At 45.1% G+C, this 24404-nt stretch overlaps 1 protein-coding gene across 7 annotated transcripts in view; it reads right to left on the bottom strand.

Moving 5' to 3' along the window:
* The window catches only part of LOC115093501 (UPF0538 protein C2orf76 homolog), a 90047-nt gene that overhangs the window by 5425 nt on the left and 60218 nt on the right, over positions 1–24404 (bottom strand). For all 7 annotated transcript variants that reach the window (XM_029605319.1, XM_029605325.1, XM_029605326.1 and 4 more), the window contains exons 3-5: positions 23953–24003; positions 9103–9140; positions 2436–2517 (exon numbers count right to left, since the gene is read on the bottom strand). In XM_029605319.1, the coding sequence (XP_029461179.1) occupies positions 2436–2517; positions 9103–9140; positions 23953–24003 (171 nt within the window). The remainder of the gene's footprint in view (positions 1–2435; positions 2518–9102; positions 9141–23952; positions 24004–24404) is intronic.

The raw sequence follows: 24404 nt of genomic DNA, 5'->3' as shown, positions 1-24404 counted from the left end.
AAGGAGAAATCTTTCAGGTGGGCATATACTGTGGCTGGCAGCTGGGACATAGCCCTAATAGTATGGACAGAACAATTGTGCAGGCTGGATGGGTCAGATGTCTTTTTTTTTCTGCCATCATGTACTACATTTCTATGTAAATAGTAGCACACAGGTCTCTTTCCAGCAATGCCTTAGCATTCCCTTCCAGGGGCTGTCAATTTTTCCACTGCAGCATTCCCAGCGACGGCTGGCCCTAGGAACAGAAACCAGGAATTGAACCTGGGTCTCCCATAAGACAGTTACTGTAAATGTATTACTGCTCTCGTTAGGGGTGGGGGAGACAATAGCAGAAACCCGTTTTTATTCCCAGATATAATATGTAATGACGACACAAGGTGCGCTTGGAAATTCTTTTTAATCAGAACAGTGGCAGCCAAGACTATTGAAGCTATTTCTGTATCTTTCTGCCACTTTTTTAGGTCTTTGATTGCATCTCTTGGTATTTGATGGATCTTCTCTCTCTCCTTCTATAGTTTAAAATAGTCGCTTGGTACTGGCACTTCTATCACTAATGCCATTCTTGTGTTTTGCTGCTTTACTGCTAGGTCCGGTTTTCTAGCATTGAGCATTTTATGGATTAGAAATTGAATATCCCGTGTGATCACAACCCCTTCATTCTCGGCAATTCTGTCAGGGTCATTATCCCAGTATTTCTCCGCTACCATGATGTGATCATGCTTACAGCCATGCTACTTTACTGCACCTTTCTGTATACAGCAGGCCTTGCGACATCAGCCTTTCATCAGTGTGCGTGACAGCATGTCCCATATTCTAAAGAGTACAGACTGAAGACTGTGATCCTTCTTTGCATTGTGCTGTCAGGAAAAAAATACCCACAGCATATCCAGCCAAATTTTGGATCAGTCCTAAAGAGATCCATCTCACCTAACATCCTACCTCTGACATAGGCAACCCCAGCAAAGCCGGACAGCTGCAGCTTATCTACAACGTGGTTTGCTAATTCCAGGAACAGGTGCCATAGTGGTGTACAAATGAAAACTGCCTTTATATTGTATCTACTGAAGGTTAAAAAAAAAAAAAAAGATTAGATTTGGACTACGAGATCTTGTCATATAAAACTCTGGCGATTAGTATAGATGAAAGTAGGCTCTGAAATAGGAGAGATGTACCAATCCATCCAAACCTTTGAAACTGGTATAGTCTACCACAGCAGAACGCTTTCAGTGGCATGCTATGCTACATACGCTTTCTTGTAATGTTATTTTTGCCTCTTAAGGGTGATTTAGCTCTGTATTTTAACATTCTACAATGAGAGGTAGCAAGTTAAGCTATGCAGATTTTGCACCTGCTAGGCTGATGCACTGACTTAAGCAAAGCTGAGAAGGTAAGTAAATGGTCTGAGTTATCTACCAGCCGAGGTGACTAACCCAAAACAGGGACAATACTGCAGCATGGGGCAGATCCAGAAGCCGTTGCGGTAAGGGCAAGGAAAGGAAAAAAATTGGAGATCGAATGAGATCTACGGCGACACTGCAGGTGGGGACAAATGGGCAGGCCAGGGATTCCTCATCTCTGACAGCTGTTGTATTACTTATAGGGTTTTGTGGATTTTACTGGAGCAGGCAGCTCCTTTATTGGACCTAAGGAGGAAGGTATCAGAGGGGAAATTAAGCAAGTATAAGGAATAAAAAAGTTGCTTTGGAAATACTAACCTTTGCCTGTTTTTTGTGGGGTGCAAGTACTTGGTGACACTTAGCAATCCTATTATCTGCTTCTGAGACGTATAAACAAAATTAACCAATTGCAATAAGATGTAGCTACTTCACTGCCAGCTTCTCTTTCTCAGATGAGTTCTAGAGGAGCCACAGTGACATCAAGTGGTGATCATTACAAGCAACGAGTATTCAAGCTGTAATTTGCTGCAGATCTCCGGCCCAAATACCCACTGTCACCGCATTAAAAAGTGAAAGACATCAACCCAGGAATAAAATTTGGCACTTAGCTTCATCTTCCAGTTAGTGACTATAGCTCCCCAGTGCTGTCTGGAGCAGGTTTTGTATAAATCATCAAAACCTCTGCTGCATACTAAGACAAACTCAGTCCTTTACATCTTCCACGTTAGATGCACTACTTACAATTACTAAACAAAACACGTCACAGGTAGGTTAAAGTACGTGTGATACTAATAACCTTCCTGTCAATCACTTTAAATTATGTCCGGCAGTATTCCACGCATGCCTGCAAACCACAATTTGCATTCAAAGCACCAAACGAACAGGACATGCCGCCCTGTTCCCCCTCCTCCCACTAATTATCCACTACCATCAAGAACGGCAGGAATAACATTTACTCGTCGGTAGCCTATCCAAACATCATCCCCAGGTCATCAGCAGAATGACACGCACAAGTCAATAACACAATCGCCCCCTTACCTACTCCCGCTGCTTTCAGAGTTGATTCATCTTTCAGGATGAGCCTCTCATCATCTTCCAAACTCACCACCAGCTCATTGGTCTGGAAACAGTTAAACATGGGCAGAAGTAAGATAACATTTATTACATTTTTTAAATTGAGGGTTGGTTTTTTTTTTAGCACTTTCACAGTCTAGGACAACTTTCAGGGCACTAATATAAAAAGAAATGCATTGATGGAGCGTGAGATAATTAAAAAAAAAAAAAAGCTCTTTGCCACATCTGTTTGAATGCAGTAAGAATCACGAGCGCTAAATCATGTCCAATACTAGAGTCTATTCAGCTTCGGAGGAAATAAGAAAATGCATTTCTGATCACTTTAAGCAAGTCAACAGTGGAATAAATGCTCTAAATTTGACTTTTTTACAACTGGGACAGCCCTAGCATGCTGCAATCTCAGGGCCCGTCCACAGATTCCCTGATGCCTGTCAACTATGAAAAAACAATAAGGGATTTTAACAGCAGAAAGTTCGTGAAAGAGACATTTGTATAGAGGATCAGGGCCCAATGTTCTTCTGTATCCTGGATTGGCCACTGTTGGAAACAGGATGCTGGACTTGATGGACCTTTGATCTGATCTATTATGGCAAATTCTTATGTTCTGACCTATCAGCTTGGTGCTGCTGCCTCTAATTTCAATAGAGCTAATAGGCATATACAGTACCATACAGATACACAAGAGAGAGACCCTGCTACATGGAGCTTACAATCTAGGCATGCATATAAGAGGTTTATAGAAAACATGACTATAATCAATAAGGCTTGGATCAGAAGAGCCAGGGTTTAATAAAAGCAGCCTCAAATAGGTGGGATTGTAGGCTGGATAGACAGAGGGCATGACACAGCAGCTCAGGAAGTCTCTTCCATATAAATGAAAATTGGTTCTTACCTGCTAATTTTCATTCCTGTAGTACCACAGATCAGTACAGAAAAGTGGATTGTGTATCCCTACCAGCAGGTAGAGTCAGAGAACAATTAGAACTTTGGGCACTGCTACATAACGAGAGTGCCACCTGCAGTCACTCAGTATTGACCTGTACCCAAGCCCCAACCAAATTTCCGGACTACCACTTCGCTGCTGGCAAAAACCAGACCGAACAACTGCTAAAAACTGCTCCATGAATCATGTCTGCAAAAAAAGGAGCTTCAACAATAAAAAACTTAAGCAGGTTCTGACCAAGACAGTCTTTTGGTATCTGAAGAAAGTGATGGACCTCTGGACTGATCTGTGATATTACAGGAACGAAAATGAGAAGGTAAAAACCAGTCCAGAAAAGTGGGATGTACCCAAGCCACCCTACACTGGGCGGGAACCCGAAAGACTTGCACACAGAACACTCTCACCAAAGGACGATGCATCAGAAGCCTTATCATCCAGTCGGTAATGCTTAGTGAAAGTGTGTAAAGAGGACCACATAGCTGCCCTACAGATCTCCTGAGGCGACAGTAATTGACACTCTGCCCAGGACGTAGCCTGGGCTCTGGTGGAATGAGCTCTGAGACCCAAAGGAACTTGACTACCTCGGGCAATGTATGCCGAAGCAATGGCTTCCTTAACCCAACGTGATATGGTTGGCTTAGATGCTTTGTCACCCTGCTTAGGGCCCCCAAAGAGGATGAATAAGTGATTGGAATGTCGGAAGGCATTAGTAACCTCCAGGTAATGTAAAAGAATGCAGCGCACGTCCAAAAGATGAAGGTCTGTACCCTAAGAGGACTCCTGAGACCACTGTGGAAAACCTGGAAGTTCGACCGTCTTGTTGACATGAAAGGCTTAAACGACCTTCGGGACAAAGGACGGGACCGTACGAAGTGATACCCTATCATCGTAAATTTGAAGAAAAGGATCCCGACATGACAGCGCCTGGATTCCGAAATGCAACAAGCCGAACAATTGGCCACCAAAAAAGACACCGTTTTTAGGGTCATATCCTTCAGAGAAGCTCTGCGGATAGGCTCAAAAGGGGGTCCACATAGCACACGAAGTACCAGGTTCAAACTCCAATCCGGACAAATAGAACGGACGGGAGGACGCAAATGTTTAACCCCTTTGAGAAATCAGGAGATATCCGGGTGAAGTGCAAGCGAACGGCCATTAACTCTGACCCATAAAGCACCCAAAGCCGCTACCTGTACCCTAAGTGAATTGAACACTAATCCCTTAGCGAGCCCCTGTTGCAGAAAGTCCAGCACCTGAGACACACCCACAGACAACGGATCGCATGCCCGCTCATGACACCATGACTCAAAAAGCTTCCAGAATCTAACATAAGCCATAGAAATGGCCAGGCATCGAGCCTGAAGAAGGGAGGAAATGACCTGCTCAGAATAACCCTTCAAGCGTAAATGTCGCCTCTCAAAAGCCAAGCCGCGAGAAAGAAGTGATCCTCTCGATCCGAAAATATGGGTCCCTGCCGAAGAAGATGCGGCAGATGAGCAAGCTGCAATGGACCTTCTAGAGCCATGCGAACCAAATCCGTGAACCATGGGCGTCGTAGCCACTCTGGTGCTACCAGTACCACCCTGCCCGGATGGAGTTCTATTCGACGGAGAAGACGCCCGATGAGTGGCCACGGCGGGAAGGCATAAAACAGAGTCCCCATGGGCCACAGACACACCAGAGCGTCGAGCCCCTTGTGGCATGCCCCATCTGGCGCAAATTAGGTTCCACGCTTTGGAGGACAGTTCCCACTCTCCTGGATTGAGTTGCTGTCTGCTGAGGAAGTCCGCCTGCATGTTCTCCACTCCGGCGACATGAGAAGCTGCAATTCCCTTGAGATGACGCTCCGCCCAGGCAAACAGGAGTCAAGCCTCGAGAGCCACCACGGGACTTCTTGTCCCTCGTTGACGGTTGATGTAAGCCACCGTCATCGCATTGTCGGAGAACACAAACCATTTTGCCCTGAATCTAGGGTCGGAATGCTTGTAGGGCAAGTCGAACAGCTCTTGTCTTGAGACGATTGATGGACCAAGATTGCTCCGTCGGCGACCATAGCTCTTGGGCTGATCTATCTGCATACACTGCACCCCAACCAGAAAGACTGGTATCTGTGGATATTATTAGCCAATGCGGAGGGTCCAAGTCCACCCCCCGCTCCAGATTGTCATGCGATAGCCACAACGACAGACTGGCTCTGTATTCTGGCAGAAGACACATTGGCACGTGGAACTGTTCCAACACCGGATTCCATCATGACAAAAGTACACACTGTAATGGTCGTAAGTGAGCGAATGCCCATGGCACTAAGTCCAAGGTGGAAGCTATGGATCCCAGAACTTGTAGGTGATACCAGACGGTGGGATTCTTCCTCCGAAGCAGGGCTTGGACCTGGCTTTGCAACTTTGTTACTCAGTCCGCCATCAGAAACTCCTTGCGCGCCCAAGTAAACAAGATCTTGGGTGGGTTGCAAATGACTCTTCTGAACATGGACGACCCAACCAAGCACCTGCAAGGTGAGCATCACCAAACTAACAGACCTCTAGCAGTCCTCCCGAGACTTTGCACAAATCAGTCGCCCAGGTAAGGATGGACTAAAATCCCTTCCTTCACAAGGAAGGCAGCTACCACCACCATCACACCTTGGTGAAAGTTCGAGGAGCTGTGGCTAGGCCAAATGGAAGGGCCCGAAACTGGTAGTGCTGTCCCAAGACCTTGAAGCGCAGAAACCTCAGATGGCTCAACCGGATTGGTATGTGTAGATACGCCTCCGTGAGGTCCAGGGATGCCAGAAACTCTCCTTTTCGGACCACAGCCATTACCGTCCTCAGGTCTCCATTCGAAAATGAGGGATCTGAAGCAACAGTTTACCTTCTGCAGAGCAAGAATGGGGCGAAAGGTGCCCTCTTTTTTGGGAACCACAAAGTAAACAGAGTACCGGCCATTGCCCTGAGGAGCCTCCGGAATGGGGACAATAGCCTTGAGCTCAAGAAGGCGCTGCAGAGTGGCCCGCACTGCCTCTTGCTTGCTGTGGAATGCCATGCGGGACTCCACAAATACCTCCTGAACTGGTCACGAGAACTCTTGAGCGTAGCAGTCTCTGATCACTTCCAGGACCTAGTGATCCGAAGTGATTCTTCCCCATTCCGTGTAAAAGCTGGATAATCTGCCTCCAACAGCTTCTACGACGGAATGGGTGCCAGTGGCTTCATTGGGAGGATTTACTGTTTCCGGCACTGAGGTTTCCAGAGTCTCTGCCGGAGCAGCGACCACCGTGAAAGGACTGCTGGCGTCTGTTTGGAAGCAGAAGGCGCGGAATACCTGGTGGTTCGATACCGGCGAGAGTCCCGAAAACTAGCCCGAGGCGGAAAAACCTTCTTGGAAGACCTCCTATCTTCCAGCAACGTATGGCCCATGGACTCTCCGAGTAGCTTTACCAGCTTATCAAGGTCATCCCCGAACAGAAGCTTGTCTTTAAAGGGGAGGTTACAAAGCTGAGACTTTGAGGACAAATACGCTGCCCAATTCCACAGCCATTGGAGGCGACACACCGCCACCACTGATACCATACTCCGAGCTGCGTCCGCATGAGGTCATACAGCACATCCACCACATAAGCGATGCCCACCTCTAAATGAGCGGCCTGAAGCGCTCCGCTGCCACCGGAAATGGAGGAGGAGGTGGAATCTTGAACCCAACACAGACACGCCCTCTGCATAAGGCTAGCACAAACTGTCGCCCAAAGACTTAAGGCAGCTACTTAAACTCGCTTTAGCTGGATCTCAAGTTTGCGGTCTTGCATATGTTTCAGTGCCGCGGTCCCAGCTACTGGGTTAGTGGTCTTTTTAGTGACCGCCAAAACTGCTGCATCTACCTTTGGAATCTTCAGAAAATCCAAAACATCCGAGGACATAGGGTAAAGCTTTGCCATAGCCCTGCCCACCTTCAGTCCCGCATCAGGAGTATCCCATTCCCGGGAGACTAGTTTGCGGACCTTTTTAGATAGCGGAAAAGAAGTTGTCGGACCTCAGATACCATTGAGAACAGGATTAACTCCCTCACTGTCTGACTCCTCATAGAGAAATTTTAAGCCCCAGGACGTCCAAGACCTGTGGAATGAGAGGACAGAGCTCTTCACGCTTGAAAAGGCGGACCACGCTGGGATCATCACCCTCGGCTGGAGGGAGGTCGTCATCATCAAGATCCACGTCCCCTGGATCAGGAGTCAGATCTGGATATACTCCCAGACCCGTCCCAGAGTCTGCCGCAGTGTCTGCACCCGCTCCCGGGTCCTGTGGCACTCGGGAGGAATCCCCTTGTCTGGGGAGAGGGATCCCCTGGACGCTGCTGCGGATCCAAGCCGCGAGCCTTCTTCGCTGGAGGCACTGACAGGATTCCCATATGTCCCAGTCTCTTCGGCACCGCCTACCTCCTAGCCAGGAAGTAAAATAAATTCCGGGGAAAACTCCTCCGGGTCTCCTATTTCCTCAGGAGAATCGTGTGGGGTGGCACCGTCCACAATATCATCCCCCACAGGGGCCAAAACGGGTGGGGAATCCTCCTCAAGTGAGCCGTGGAGCAACGCCCTCCCCCCCCCATGGGGGGGTTCGGTCAGTGCCGACGAGCCCTCCATGCCGGAGGAGCAAGCCACGCAAAGGGCAGCTGAGTCCAGTGCATGCCCGCTCACACCACAAGCACGGCGGGCCAGTGATTTTGTACGAGGGCCCATTAATTCGGCCACGTAGCCACGCGGTCTGCCTGAGGGGAGAAAAAACAGCTGTCGTCAAAAAACATGCACTCCGTCGGCCCGGGAGGCCAAAAGAAAATCAAAACAGTCCCCAGCACAATAGTGCTGAAACGCGGCGAAAAAAACGGCGAAATGCGCTGAAAAATACACGGGCTGAAAGCTCAACTTACCCTCCTCCTCTAGAAATCACCCTGAGCCCCGGGCTAAGAGGGAACACGCTGCTCCTTTTTTGAAATGGCTGCTATCTACAGCCTCTCTCTGCACCGACACCTTACCTCAGAAAAGATGTCCGCCGGCTCAGCTCTCCCCCCCCCCCCTTTTTTTTTTTTTTTAAACTTTATGAAACGGCAACAAAGGCAGAAGGAAAAGGAGCAGCTATAGCAGCTTTGGTGTGAAGAAACCAGAAGCCCCTGGCCTTCCACTCCCAAGAACTTGCGGGCGAAACACAGACAGGGGTGTCCAACCCCTTGGATGCCCTGCTTCCAGTGAGGGATGGCCCACGAAGGTGCCTAACACCTCAGGAAGCGCAGCTGAGATAGAGGAAAAAGAAATCCCTAAAAAAATACTAAGTAACCCTGAGTGACTGCAGGTGGCACTCGTTATGTAGCAGTGCCCAAAGTTCTAATTGTTCTCTGACTCCACCTGCTGGTAGGGATACAAAACCCACTTTTCTGGACTGATCTGGTTATGTTCAGGAAGAGGTTATTAGTGTTTGGGTACTTGCCAGGTACTTGGAGCCTGGTTTGGCCTCTGTTGGAAACAGGATGCTGGGCTTGATGGACCCTTGGTCTGACCCAGCATGGCAATTTCTCATGTTCTTTTGATCCAGGCATATGAGGGGGCAGCAAGATGGAAAGCATAGAGTCAGGAGAGGGTGATGGGCCTGTACTGAACTGAATATTCTTTATACGTTATAATGAACAGGATTTGCTGCACTCACGTACCTTAGAACCATGGGCTTGGTGGATAATTTTCAATGTATCTATATTAAAAAGAAACAAAAAAAGTAAATACAAGTGTTATATTCTTCAGTGGGATGGGAGCAAGACGACTACATTAGACATTGAACTAATAGGAGACCTACATTTTACCCTCTTCAAGGGTTCAAACATTTGACTTTAAGACAGTTATTCAACACATTCCATCTTGTTTGGGATCTGAAGGAGGAATTATAAGCTCCCAACAGCTAGCCAAGAAATGAATTGAGTTAACCCAATAAAAAAAAAAAAAAAGTTATCACTTTAGATGTTGTTAACCTCTGTTTCAGTATAGGGACAGATATCTAATTGCACAGCCCTGTAAATTAACCAGCATGCCATGAGAGACTGAAAGAAATGGATTACACTACAAACAGTCCAGTCCTCGGGCTGAAGTCTCCTCTGCCCTGCAAAGGGTTCTGAATGAGGCTCCCTTGTCTTACCGTGACCCCCGTTAGTCAAACAGATGCTTCCTCAGTGGCAGATATTAATTTGCATGAGCCCTGGAAAGTGAGCAGCTTGGATTTAAAAGAAATTAAAGGAAGGGTGAAAGAAAAGTAAACCTTGACCTGTGTAAAACAGTATAGCAGGGCTATTTAAAAATTTATTTTACAAATCTGTAACAAAGTTTGTATTGCCCATGCTTTCAGCAACATATTTAGGAGACATCAAATATAATGGATTAATTTTATTTAGCACTGTTCGATCAGCAGAGATAAAAGAACAGCACTACAGCAATTAGGCCTAAATGGATAACCACCTACAAGAAACAGAAACCTACTGCTTTCTTTCCTGTTACTGTATAATGAATACAAATTTTGTGATGCTAATTGACAACCTACTTACTAAATCTGGCAAATGATATTATTAAAGCAAGTGCCAATCATTCTCTGAAACTGATGATGTTGCAACAAACTAATGGACTGCATATGTTCCTACCACCAAGAGCTTCAAGCCCATCACTAAAATCTCTCCCATGTCAAGGTGAAAAATACATCTGCTGAATAAGTCAAACATGTTGGCCGACTTAAGTTTCAAATGAAGCAGTGCTGCCTGACTTGTATCCTACCAATGCTGCCATGGCACAGATGGCTGTCCTCTCACCAGTACAGTCATGAACACAAGATTAGACTACCCAACCTTCTCACCATCATCGGCAGGGCTTTACTCTATTCTAGTACTTATTTCTATAGAGCAGTATGCAAGATATGCTGAAATCCTTAAGATTGCAGTTCTAGGCAAGATTCAGTAGCTTTTCTATTCTTTCCTTTTATCTGTATCCAGGAACTTCCCATTCATCCCAATTTTAGTCTTAACATTCCTATTCAGTGAATCAAATGTTTCTGCCATCATACATGATGGCAGAAAAAAAAAAAAAAGACCATATGGCCTATCTAATCTGCCCATCCACACCAACAAATGTAACAAAGTCACCAGATTCGTATAAGTAAGTCATTTAGCAATGAACCCTGGTGATCAAATTCATTAATAACTACAGCATTCTCAGGGAGCCAACTGCAAAATAGGGAACTTTGTCATACTGAAGGGAAGTGCCTGGGGGCATCCAGGACAGGATGTCCTGTCTTGTTAGTTTTAAATTTGATTAATCGTATTTATTTCAATACAAATCAATTTAATTTACAATAAAAATACAATTCAAAGCACAATAAAAGTAGCGAACATAAAGAAAATAAAAAACAAGAGTGACAAAATTAAAAAAAAACAGATTACAATCAGTTAAAAACAAAAAAATTAGCAAGAGAGCATAAAACCTGTCAAAGTAAAAGGGAATTATAATCCATTATCAAATGCTTGTAAGAAGAAAAAAGATTTTGCTTTTTTTTTTTTTTTTTAAGAGAAGACTTTGGTTTTTCACACAAAGCTATCTGGATTTCTAAACTGCTATTAGGGTACTTTGAAAAGGTTTTTCCTCTGGCTGAGGTGCAGACCAAATCGCAGCTCGTATCTGCCAAAAAGGCGGCTGCTGGCTTCATAACTGCCCTGGACTTCACTCCAGATTCATCAGCCTCCTGAGAGAGAAGTAAAACAAGAGCGAGCCACCAAGTAACAACAAGAAGCTATCTGCAAGGTCATTGCTCCTGCTTCAAACGCTTGCTTAAGGATGGCCTCAATCCTCCTAACATGCACATCCTTCAAGGCCGCTCCTCCCTCCACGGGGATAGTCATCATCTTGCAGATGGTACAGACAAGCGCATCCACTTTCAGAAAATGCACACGCTCTCTCGCCACTGGATCCAGGGGGTACCTGCCCTTCCAGAGCCTGACTTCCTTTGAAATTAGCCTCGGGGGGGGGGGGGGGGGCATCCCACTCATGATCAATCAATTTTTTAATGGCCTCCATAATAGAGAAATATAAAAGGCTTTATGCAAAGAAACCAAAATGGGATTTTTCTTTGGCCCAGTCATGGAATCTGCCCCAGGTACTCCCAGCATCTTTAATGTCTGGGAAAACAGAGCCGGTACCTCATCTCTATGAAAGAATCGCAACATAGTCTTATATGGTTCCAGTCCCAGAGGAATTTCCCCGTCCTCCAGAGCGTCAGGATCGGCCTCATCATCCATGCTCTCTGGATTCCTATCATGAGGACCGGCTGCCGATCTAGGTGTACTTCAGCGCTTATCAGTAGTACCGTGCACGTGAGAGGTCACTGCCTGAGACTCTGACCTGACAGGACTGGGCAGGGCTGAGGACTGCTCCTGAAGAAAGGATTGCAATCCTTAAAACAAATTCTACTCCAGAAAAAACAGAAGGAACCATGCCAAAACCAGAAGGCACCTGTGCTGTGCCCACTGAGATACTTTCCCCCACTGACAAACCAGTTAAGGGAGTTCCAAGGTCAGGTGTCCCTCCTGACATGTCTTTACCCAGGCCGTCATCAGGCTGGGAAGAACCAGGCTTAGTAAAATCAGAGGAGGATAATTCTCCCTTAGCCTCTAAGCAATGCTGACACAAGTTAGAGGGCACATCAGACTGAGAAGCCCGAATATGACAGGCAGCAGAGGGAAAGGCGCTTAGGTTTGTTATCAACAGGCATCAGTCTGTCAGTATGCTTAACACGCGACTGAAGGTGTGCGTCCAGTTGAATCAATGCTGTAAAATTTAGGAACATAAAATTTAGGTCACCCAAGGCTAGGCATCGCAAAACTAGGCGCACATCCGCCCTTCCAAACTTAAGCACACAATGCGGCCCAAACTGTGTGCTCAGGCAAGCGTGCCTAACACAGAAGCCTCTATCACCTGGGCACCCAAGCAGGTATCTGACTAAGCATCCAAAAATTGGGTGCACAACTAGGATGCACAGCCAGACGCACTTGCACACACCGATGGGCCTGAACAGGGCAGCCTAGCGCGCAGAAAAAAAAAGCACGCGAACACACCGCGCACAGAGAAAAGCCTAACAGTGGGGCCTAGCCCACCCAGGCTGCCTAAGTCCCTTAACCTCCCTCGGAACATACGTCGGAATGGTGCGCTGAGCACGGGTACTGGAGGTAAGGGAACAACGCTTCTATTCTTTTTTTTTTTTTTTTTATTAAACTTACCTGAGCTCAGCCTTTCCTGACTGAGAACAGAGATGGCCTCCGGCTGCAAGGGGAGAGGGCATATGTCGCCGCCGCCACCACCACACTCTGCTTTCTGCACCTGCTGCCTTTCAGCTTTTTAACAGCTGAAGAAAACCAGCTACTGGACCAAGGCACTCATCTGAGGACCACAGAAATCACCTCAGGAATTCTCAACTGGGGGAGGGACCATTTGGTATCACCTCAGTAAAGCAGGGTGAATTAAAAAACTTTTATTTCTCCTTCTAAAACTTGAAGCAATCCCCAGTAGGGAGATGTACATCCACCATCTGCTGGAGACGGAGAATACTGGCAGGTTGATGTCACTGCAGGGGTATATATACTGTGACGTCAGCTTTGCTCCGTCTCTATCTGCTGGTAGAGGTGCACAACCCACTGGTTCTGGATTCATCTGTCTGAGTGCTAGGAAATTTTCATAAAATGCCACATCAAAGTTCTTTTTTTTGTTGTTTTTTTTAAGAACTGAACGAGCCTTGGCTAATTTCAATGCAATGGGTTAATAACTGTGCTCTAAAGCAGTGGTGCTCAACCTTTTTCCCATCGTGACACACCTGACAGACCACGCTCACGTGTGACGCTGCTCATTACAATTCACGGCGGAAATAAAAAATAAAGGTCCAGTATTATTTTTATTGTTAAGAATGACACAAGGGAAAGATACATATTCTGTCTGAACAGAAATTGCATAAATAGTAAACATTCCACACCAAAACAGCACCACTTAAACAGTAGCCACCTTACCTAAGAAAAGGCAACACTGAAATATTACACCAGGCCTTAAGACACCAATACATCTCCTATTAGGAAAAAGGACCAAGTCAGGCTGCTATACAGCCCTACACAGAAACTACACTCCAGCAGAAAACCTCACCCTAAATCACATGTGCTGACCCTCACCTAATAAAGAATAAATAGACCAAAACGCATAGCTACAAGCATGCAGACAAAAACTGAATTGGAAACCACAAGCCACGGTCTCTGTATGCAATGTAACAAAGGAAAAAAGAAACATCACCTATCCTTTTAAAACAAATCAAGAAATATAAAATCAGTAGCAGTAAAACCATACTAATAAAAAGAACAAATTATTTCAAAACAGCTGATGAATGGAATATCCAATAATTAGAAACTTATATAAAAAATTTCTAGATATCAATAAAATATTTCAAAATAGCAGACACAAAGGCCCAATAATGAAAACTAATAAGGATACAAAAAATATTTTGCTCTGCATACCTGGGAACGTTTGATATCCAGGTGCCCTGAGATTGCTTTGAATTAGCAGGAGGGATGGTTTGCTTACAACTTTCTCCTCTCTCTCTCTCACACTGGCTCTCAATCGCTCACATATACACATGCTTTTTCTCTCTCACTTATATAGGCTCTTAATTACACACATGCTATCTTTTCACGCTAACACACATACATACATGCTGTCTTTTTCTCTCACACAGACTCTCATTCACATGCTTACACACAGGCTCTCAATCACATACTCACATGCTCCCTCACCTAAACCAGCTCTCAAATCACACACATACTCTCTTTCACATATACAGGCTCTCAATCATTCACATACATGCTATCTCACACACACACACACACACACACAACATATACACAGGATGTCAACCACATATGCTTGCTCATTCACTCACTCTTCCCCCCTCTCCCCCAAACTAGCAGCAGCCTCCTCCCAACCCTAAAGGCAGCAGCAACCTCCTTCACTTTCAGCCCTCGCAGAGAAAGGAGTCCCATCGGCTGTGGTGGTTGACCTTGTTCTATGTTTTTCTCCGAGCCGCACTGCTCATGCCTCAGGCTGCACCTCTCTTCTCTTCTTCTGGCCGACACTGCCCATGCTAGCATGGTCTTTTCTTCCCACACACCCCGCTGCTCACCACTTCCTCTTCCGGGCCGTGGGGGGGGGGGGGGGGGGGGAGAGAGCATGCCGGTGCCACTGACTCCAGCTGTCCTGCCGCATTCCACCCGGGGTTATCAGCATTTTAAGCCCGGGCGAAGGACCTATTTCGCTCAGGTAGGGGGAGCAGCTGGGTCAGCGGGGGACCAAGAAATGTGGCGACGCACCTGTTCAGAACCACTGCTCTAAAGGGTGAGCTAAAAAGAAAAAAGGGATGCATGCACACACATCTATCACATGTGAGTGACTTATTTTATAAACCTCGCACTTATGCTCATAGGTACTGTGTGCAAACAAATCGGCACACTTAAAAAAACGGGCGGGATAGGGCAGGACAGGATAGAGGCATTCTGGGGGGGGGGGGGGGGGGGGGGGGCAGCATTTATGCACACAACTTCCAATTTTATAACCAGCACAAACATCATGTGTATGGCTGTTACCTGCACCCATTTATTTCAGCTATTTATCAAGAGTAAGTCACAATAACACTATTTATAGCCCCTTTGTACGCCACTGAGAAACCTGGTGACATAAGACGAATAGATAACCAACCCAGGTTGGACAAACATGGATAGAGACAACAAACGACAAGAACCGGTAGTACACACAATCACAACCTGCCTAAACAAAGGTAAATATGGAGATAATTCACAATAGCACATAGAAATAGAAACACAACAAACAGAAAAAACAAAACATACAAAGCCTAGTAACCTCATACAAATAAAAAGGACCAAAATCCCAAACAATCCTCTGTCAAACAACTTATTAATGCTAACCTTCCTTTTAGTTAATGCACAATCCATCACAAAAAAATTCCCAATCATTACAGATCTACTCTACGACACAAAACCAAACTTTATCGCAATCACTGAATCATGGTTAAAACAGACAGACACAGTCTTAAAGAATCAAATAGCACACAAGAACTATGTCGTCTTTTCAATCCACAGAATAAATAAAAGAGGGGGGGGGTCTAATGCTAATAATTGAAAAAAAATTAAAACTAATACCCACTACACCGCCAAGAAACCATGAAATTGCCCTCTTTGAAACTATCAATTTACAAATTTGCCTAATATACTGCCTACTGAGCCTCCTCAAATTAAATATCTCCCCACTAATTGAGATCTTAACAACACATTTAAATACTGCAAAACCCACCATTGTACTAGGCGATTTCAACCTTCACATAGACACAAAGCCCCTATCCAACACCTGCCAAACACTATTGGATATTATGATGGCACTAGGATTCACTCTAATTACTGACAAGCCCACTCATAAAGCAGGACACTCTCTCGATATATCATTCATTAACCACAGTTACTTAGAGCACATTAAAACAGACTACACACCCGTCCCCTGGTCAGATCACTTACTCATACAATCCTCGATTAAATACACTGAACCCCAAACACAAGGAAAAAAAGAACCCATTACATTTAAATGTCGCCCACCTTATAACTTAGAAAACCTGAAAGACAAGTTAGAAGAAAAGCTAACAAAATTAGACTACACCAACTGCTGCTCCGCTACCACAGCATGGATGCAAACAACCAGAAATCTAGCTGAGGAGATACACCCAATCAAATGTATTAATATCAGGGATCCCAAACAAACAAACCCATGGTATAATGAAAAGATAAAGGAAGTCAAGAGAAATCTAAGGAAAAAATAAAACAACCGAAAATCTAACTATCGGTAAATACAGAAAACACCTAGCATACTATAAACAAGTAATCCTCAATACAAAGAAGCAGTTCTATAGCTCTAAAATAGAGAAATATGCAAACAACCCAAGAACATTATTTACCATAGTAAGAAATCTCACTAATGACAAATCTGAAGCTCCACAAAACCTTCCAGGAAAGAGATGCAATGAAATAGCTACGTTTTTCAATGACAAGATTAAGAACCTAAAAACAAAAATTCCAAATATAACGAAACAAGAAATTAAAATGAAAAAAAGAGATGTTATGCAATGGTCGACATTCAATGGAGGTATCGGAACTGGAAATTGAATCTATACTAAAAAACTAAATCCCGCCCCACATGCATATGACACAATAACAACCGTAGACAAAAAAAAAAGTAGCCAACACTGTATTCCCGACATTGGCAAAGATCGTTAATCTATCCTTAGAGGAAGGATCCATGCCAGACGTGCTAAAAGGAACAATCGTAAAACCAATTTTAAAGAAGATAAACAGCGACCCACTTAACCTGAGCAATTACAGACCAGTATCAAACCTACCCTTAATTGCAAAATAGAAAAAAAACATACAAAAGCAACTAGCAGAACACTTTGATAGCAATAACATCCTGTATCCTTCACAACATGGCTTTCGAAAACACTATAGCACAGAGACACTACTGCTTGCGCTGACAGATAACATCATGAGGGGGTTCGATAGTGGTAAACATTACATTCTAGTGATGCTAGACCTGTCAGCGGCCTTTGAAATTGTAAATCACGACATACTTGGTTCGAGAATGCACCTCTTTTCCAATCATCTACCCGCCCCTCCAGATCCAACCTTGCTGGTACCCTATACACCCCCTCCCTAAAAACTGCTCACCACACCTCAAACAGAGAAAGGGCTTTCTCTATTGCCGGCCCTTCCCTATGGAACACCCTGCCCATGGCCCTCCGTCTAGAACAGGGGTGGGCAATTAATTTTCCCATGGGGCCGCATGAGAAATTGGGATGGTTTTAGAGGGCCGGACTAATATAATTAACTCAGTTCTCAATAGCCCTACTTATGAAAAGAAAGCAGTTTACCACCAATGTATGTCCTCTGAGAAAACACAACAAATAAGACCGATACAAACGCTTACATGCTAGCAAAATATCTCATCTCGGTAACAGACACAGAACCGACCTAACATACTCCCAGGATCTGTAGTAATGCACATAAACTAATCTGCACACAGTTACACCTGTATTATGGAATACACTCAAACAGGAGCAACCCTATCTATGAAAAGGCAACACTACAAATATTACATCAGACCCTAAACACCAATACACCTCTTATTAGGAAAACAGAACTAACAAGCAGCTATAGATCCCCAAACAGAAATAATTGTAAAACTATACTAATAAGCAGAATAAATGTTTCTAAACAGCTATGAACAGAATAACATCCAACAATTAAAAACTCATAAAAACTATTAAACATTCTCCAAACACCAATAAAATATTTCAAAAAAGCAGACATCACACAATTAAAATGGCAGTCAAGAAAAATAAACTTAAATCCACCTTTACTTACCCCCTCCAGCAGCTCTCCTACTCCCCTTCCCTGCAGGCCATGGCACACACCAGAAGCAGCAGTAGAAGCTAAGCTCTATACTTATGGTCCTCTTCCTTAGTGCCCATGTCTCTCACACACACACCATACCAGTCATGCCCCCATGACCAGTTTCTGTCTCTCACACACCAATCATCTCCCAAACAGTCTTTGGCACACACACACCAGTCACCTTCCTGAACAGTTTCTCTCATGCCGTACACACACACACACACACACACACACACACAGGCTTCCCACTCCCGTGTTCTACTTGCATATATGGTCTTCTCACTCTCATAATCACTTTCTCTGTCTCTCTCTCTCACACACACACACACTCACTCACCAGTCTCTCACTCCCATGCTTGTTCTCTCCACATGCACAGGCTTCTCATTCCCAAAATCACTTTCTTTCTCTCTCTCACACACACACACACACCAGTCTCTCACTCCCATGTTCTCTTTCAGATATACCGGCTTCTCCCTCCCATGATGTGTCTCACACACACCCGGGTTTCTCACTCCCATGCTCACTCTTCACATGCACAGGCTTCTCATTCCCATAATCACTTTTTCTCTCTCTCTCTCACACACACACACACACACAGATACACCAGTCACCTGATTTCACTCATGCATACACACACACACAGGCTTCCCACTCCCAAGTTCTCTTTCAGATATACAGGCTTCTCCCTCCCATGCTGTGTCTCACACACACCCAGGTTTCTCACTCTCATGCTCACTCTCTTCACATGCACAGGCTTCTCATTCCCATAATCACTTTCTCTCTGTTACACACACACCAGTCTCTCTCATTTCCATGCTCACTCTCCACGTGCACAGGCTTCTCATTCCCTGAATCACATTCTCTCACATTCACACACACCAGTCTTTTTCTCTCACACACACAGTCACCTTACCAAGCAGTCTCTCTCTCTCATGCATGCACACTCACCCAGGTTTCTCACTCCCACAACTCCAGGCTTCTTATGCTCATGCTTTCCCACATACCCAGACTTCTCACTTCCATGCTTTTTCTCTCACACACACACACATCAGTCACCTCCCTGACTAATGCCTCACACTCTCACATACACATCAGTCATCTCCCTGAGCAATCACTTTCATTGTCTCTCACATACACACACACATCAGCTCTCTGACCACTCAATCACACACAGGCTGGCTGGCTGCTTCTCACTCTCTCTTACTCACTTCCTCTTCCCCCTACATATGTCACGGAGTTTTTTGCCGGTCCGCGGCGCGCGCTTCCGGTCTCTCTCGCTGCCGTTGCCGCTGGGCTGTCAGCACGTTCAAGCCCAGTGGGAACGGCAGCAGTGTTGGAAGAAGCTGTGGCACCCGCGGCTGGCCTTTTCTTCTTCCCGCGCCTGCCCCCTCCCGTGACCCGAAACAGGAAGTGATACACGGAGCGGTGCGCGGGAAGGAGAAAGAGCCGTGCCGCGTCGGCTGCAGCATCGGTCCCCGAGCAATTGAACCAACCGGCAATCGAGAAAGGAGTCAGCAGCATGAGCCTCCCGCGGCCGAAGGGATTCTTCTTTCTTGGCCTGCGGGGGCTCATGCTGCTGACTCCTTTCTCGATTGCCGGCTGGTTCAATTGCTCGGGGGCCGATGCTGCAGCCGACGCAGCACGGCTCTTTCTCCTTCCCACGCACCGCTCCCTGTATCACTTCCTGTTTCGGGTCACGGGAGGGGGGGGCAGGCGCGGGAAGAAGAAAAGGCCCAGCCGCGGGTGCCATAGCTTCTTCCAACACCGCTGCCGTTTCCACTGGGCTTGAACGTGCTGACAGCCCAGCGGCAACGGCAGCGGGAGAGTCCGGGAGCGCACGCCGCGGACCGGCAAAAAACTCCGTGACATATGTAGGAAAGAAACTCGAGCGAAGGCACGCTGCCCGATTGGCCGGTGCTGGGCAAGGCTTGCCCAGCACCGGCCAATCAGACAGCGTGCCTTCGCTCGAGTCACTCCCTCCTCCCCCCCCCCCCCCCCCCCGGACGCTGTAAAAAAAAAAACCAGTTCATTCTCCGCTCCCTCGCTCCCCGATTGGCCGGCCAATCGGGGAGCGAGGGAGCGGAGAATGAACTGCTGCCTTCCCTCTGCAAGGGAAGGCAGCAGTGCCTCATTCCCCGTCTGCTCTCAGCAGGGGGCGGGCCGGATTCAGCCCGCGGGCCGCCCCTTGCCCAGGTCTGGTCTAGAACCTAACCTGTCTAAATTTTAAAAAGGGCTCAAAACCTGGCTCTTTACATTAGCTTACCCAGACGTTGACCAAACTTAGCTTGCACTCTAACCCCACAGCCCACCCTTTCCTCTCTCCTCCTTTTTGCCTCTCTTTCTCTCCCCTATTCCTCACCCCAAGCAAAGACTCCAAAATATAGTGTTTCTCCCCCCTAAGCAATGACGCCTAAATTCTGTTATAAGTTTCCCCTCGCCCTCCTTTAAGCCTACCCTACCATTCTCCACCCCCCTCCCTGTCACTGCCATCACTGGTCTGGTACCTACCAGCCCACCTGTACATAGTGTCTATTGTTAATTTATTTTCTTCAAATGTTCCTATCAAATTTCTCTCTTTCCCTATCATTCCTACTGCTGTCCTCCTCTTTCATTGCTGCTCCCCCTTCCCCATCCCTGTTTATTGTATTTCACTCTCTTGTTATTTTTGTTACAATGTAAACCGGCATGATGTTCCGAAGAATGTCGGTATATAAAAATAAATAAATACATACTTTTAAATAGACTAGAAGAAATAGGATTAAGTAACATAACTATCAAATGGTTTAGATCATATCTAAGTAACAGATATTTCCAAGTACAAATCAAAGACGCAATGTCAGAAAAAATTAACCTTCAAACAGGAATACCACAAGGATCCGCCCTATCTGCTACACTTTTCAACATATACCTGTTACCATTATGCCACCTACTAGCTAGTCTGGGCATCACACACTATATATACGCTGACGACATTCAATTAATATTACCCATTGACGACACAACTGAGAAAACATTAAACATAGCTAACGTATCTAAATATCATCAAACAGCTACTAAACAAAATGGAATTAGTAATTAATATAGAGAGACAGAATTCCTACATTTAGAACGAAAAAATATGGAGATCACACAGAGCCCAATCACACTCAATAACAACCAACAAATAATATTAGCAGAGAAAGTACGGAACCTAGGAGTAATTATTGACACAGAACTAAGCTTAAAACAACATATATCTTTAAAAGTAAAGTAAGGATACGTTAAACTCATGGTTCTCAGAAGACTTAAACCACTTCTAACAACTGCCAACTTTCGATCAGTACTACAAGCGTTGATATTTGCAAGCACTGATTATTGTAACGCCCTTCTACTGGGTCTACCATACACCTCACTAAGACCACTACAAATTTTGCAAAACACAGCTGCAAGAATTTTGATCGGCAAAAGTAAGAGAGACCACATCACCGAAACACTGGCTTCCCATTGAACAAAGAATACAGTACAAAATACTATGCACCATACATAAATTAATACATAACGAAAAAGCAGACTGGCTGAACACAGCCCTTCGCGTACACGTCCCTAACAGAAACCTAAGATCAGCCAACAAAGCACTCCTAACTATTCCAGTCAAAACAGCAAGACTAACACAAGTAAGAGAAAGGGCGCTATCCTTGGCAGGACCCATACTATGGAACTCCATGCCCTTGGAGTTAAGGTTACAAAGAGAAAACAAAACCTTTAGAAAAAGTTTAAAAACCTGGCTCTTTAAACAAGCTTTTCAAAAAGAGAAGGGAGAATAGAAACCAGGGAAGTGCAAGGTACGAACAACTGAACACCCACACACACTGCAGTAATCACTAAGGGGCGGATTTTAAAACCCCTGCGCTTCCTGTCGGGGACGTGGCGGGGGGCGTGGCAGGATGATGCGGCATTTAGGGGCGGGGCGCGGCATTTCGGGGGCGGCAACGTGGGCATGGCCGCGGCCTCCGGAACAGCCCCCGGGACCGGACCACGGAGCGGAGCTGCCGGCCGACGCGCGCAAAGTTAAGGGGGGGTTTAGATAGGGCCGGGGGGGAAGGTGGGGGGAGGGCTAAGGAAAGTTCCCTCCGAGGCCGCTCCAAAATCGGAGCGGCCTCGGAGGGAACAGGCAGCACGCGCTGGGCTCGGCGCGCGCAGGTTGCACAAATGTGCACCCCCTTGCGCGCGCCGACCCCGGATTTTATAAGATACGCGGCTACACGCGTATCTTATAAAATCCAGCGTACTTTTGTTCGCGCCTGCTGCGTGAACAAAAGTACGCGCTCGCATATCTTTTGAAGATCTACCTCTAAGTGTGTAGTTTTTAATTGATAGTTCATCACTAAAGGATAAGTTACAATTATAAAGCTAGTTTTGTACTCTAAACTGATAGAGACCTGGACATGATTTATCACATTTAACAATTAATACTGATTACAAACTATGTTACCGAACCATATGGCACCTGTGTAAACTGACAGATTTTAGTATCATAAATTTTATGTGCCTTATTGTAAACAGTTGTGACGGTACCCATCTTAACGACGGTATAGAAAAGATTTAAAATAAATAAAATAACTGACTGGACGAAGGGTCTGGGTAAAGTGTGGGGCGTGCAGGCTGAATAACTGGGGAAGTGGGAGGGGGGGTTGATGACCTAGAAATTGACTGGGCAAACTGGCAGACTAATTTGTAAAACTGATTGTATTCTGCACGCGAGCAAGTTAAAAAAATGACCTCACTTGCACGCATAAAAAAAAACATGTGAATACACTTGTATAATGCTTAAAATTAGGAACACACATATGCGCGTTGGGGTGCGTTTTACAAAATGCGCATACATCTGCGCAGACTATACAAAAATTCTAGCTCATGTGCACTTGCACCCACATATGCACACTCATGAGCGCCCGTGCACTGGTTTTAAAGTTTTCATCTAAATTAGTTAGTGCCATCAGCCAAATACTGAAGCAGGCTCAAGTCAGGACTCTTGAAATATTTAAGAGGCAGAAGAGAGCGTCATTTGCTTTAAAATGAGCTGAAGGCTAGCCACTTTCAAATTTACTAGTTGTGACATTATTCTCATCATCAGGCGGTGTTAAAGCGAGACAAGTTGTGACCTTAGTACCAGCTGCTGGCGGAGTAAGAACAAGAGGTCAAAGAAACAGAAGTAGGCACTGACTGGAAATAAGATTGCATAAGCTGAATTTTGCCTTGAAAAGCAATAGCAAAGCCCTCAGCTGTAAGGGCAAACGGTGGGTATGGCTGATGGAGAATTAGCATACCGGACACCAACTTAAATAGGAGGTGCGGCCCATTCTCAGCGCAGTAAGTTTCTTAATTTATTAAAATATTCTCTTAGCCTCTTTGATATTGAAAAGATAGAATTTAAGTGCTGCTCATAACCGAGCCTCGGAACTGAAAAGTTCTGAATCTTTGCCATGTACGTTTAGTTTGCTGCATCTGGCATTTAAATAATCTTAATCCTGAATGAAATCAGGCAAATCTCCCTTTGTCCTATGGGAATGAAAAATTGGAGAGACCACAGAATCATAGGCTTCCTTCAAGATTTTATTTCAGGAAGAGATTTTCTCATCCAAGGTGAGATCTGGGAAATTTTCAGGGAATTACATTTATTTATTTAAAAATGTTTCTATACCGCCTTTACAAACAAAGTTTAATCAAAACGGTGTACAAAGATATAAATCAAAAAATTAAAATTTCTTTAAAAATTACAAAAATCATAATAAAAAAACACAAATAAAAATCCATGAATTATTAAATTTCAACAATTATCATTTCTGTGATAAGATATCCAAATCAGGTCACATTCAAATTATTAAATTACCAAGTCAATGTTAATTGAGCTCTTCTGGGGCAGTGTTTTTTCTGAATAAAGTCTTGGGAGTTTGGCAGCAACACAGAACCATATGCTAGCAACAAAGAATGGAGATAGCAAAAAAACATACCGAAAAGATATTTTTTAAATGGTGGGGGTAGTCCTGTTCTCAAAGGTATATCTATAAAAGAAAGCATATGAACATCAAGGTCAAAACACACTATGGATTTTGTTTACAGTTTTATATCTTTAATGAACAGAATTTTTTTAAATTCAGGGTAGTCAACCAAAAGTTGGCTAAGCAGTAATACATCCCTGTATATGCAGTGCTAAGATTAAGGGGGAATAGCAAATTCTAGCAGGATACTCCTCTCCTGCTAGCTTATACAATACAGAGGCTTCTGCAAGTTGTAAATATGAAGGGGAAACCAAGCAAGCAGCCTGCATTATAAAATATATTTTATTAGGCACATTTTGCTGTAGCAAGAGCACCTATTGAGGAGGATGCATCTCTCCATTTGCCCATCCATATTCATGCATGTGTAGAAATGCACAACCATGCACACCCGTCAGAAAAGTCAG

Source organism: Rhinatrema bivittatum, chromosome 6 (genome assembly GCF_901001135.1).
Source record: "Rhinatrema bivittatum chromosome 6, aRhiBiv1.1, whole genome shotgun sequence".
NCBI lineage: Eukaryota > Metazoa > Chordata > Amphibia > Gymnophiona > Rhinatrematidae > Rhinatrema > Rhinatrema bivittatum.
The sequence above is the reverse complement of the archived record's forward strand: the minus strand, read 5'-3'. Positions and strand labels throughout refer to the sequence as shown.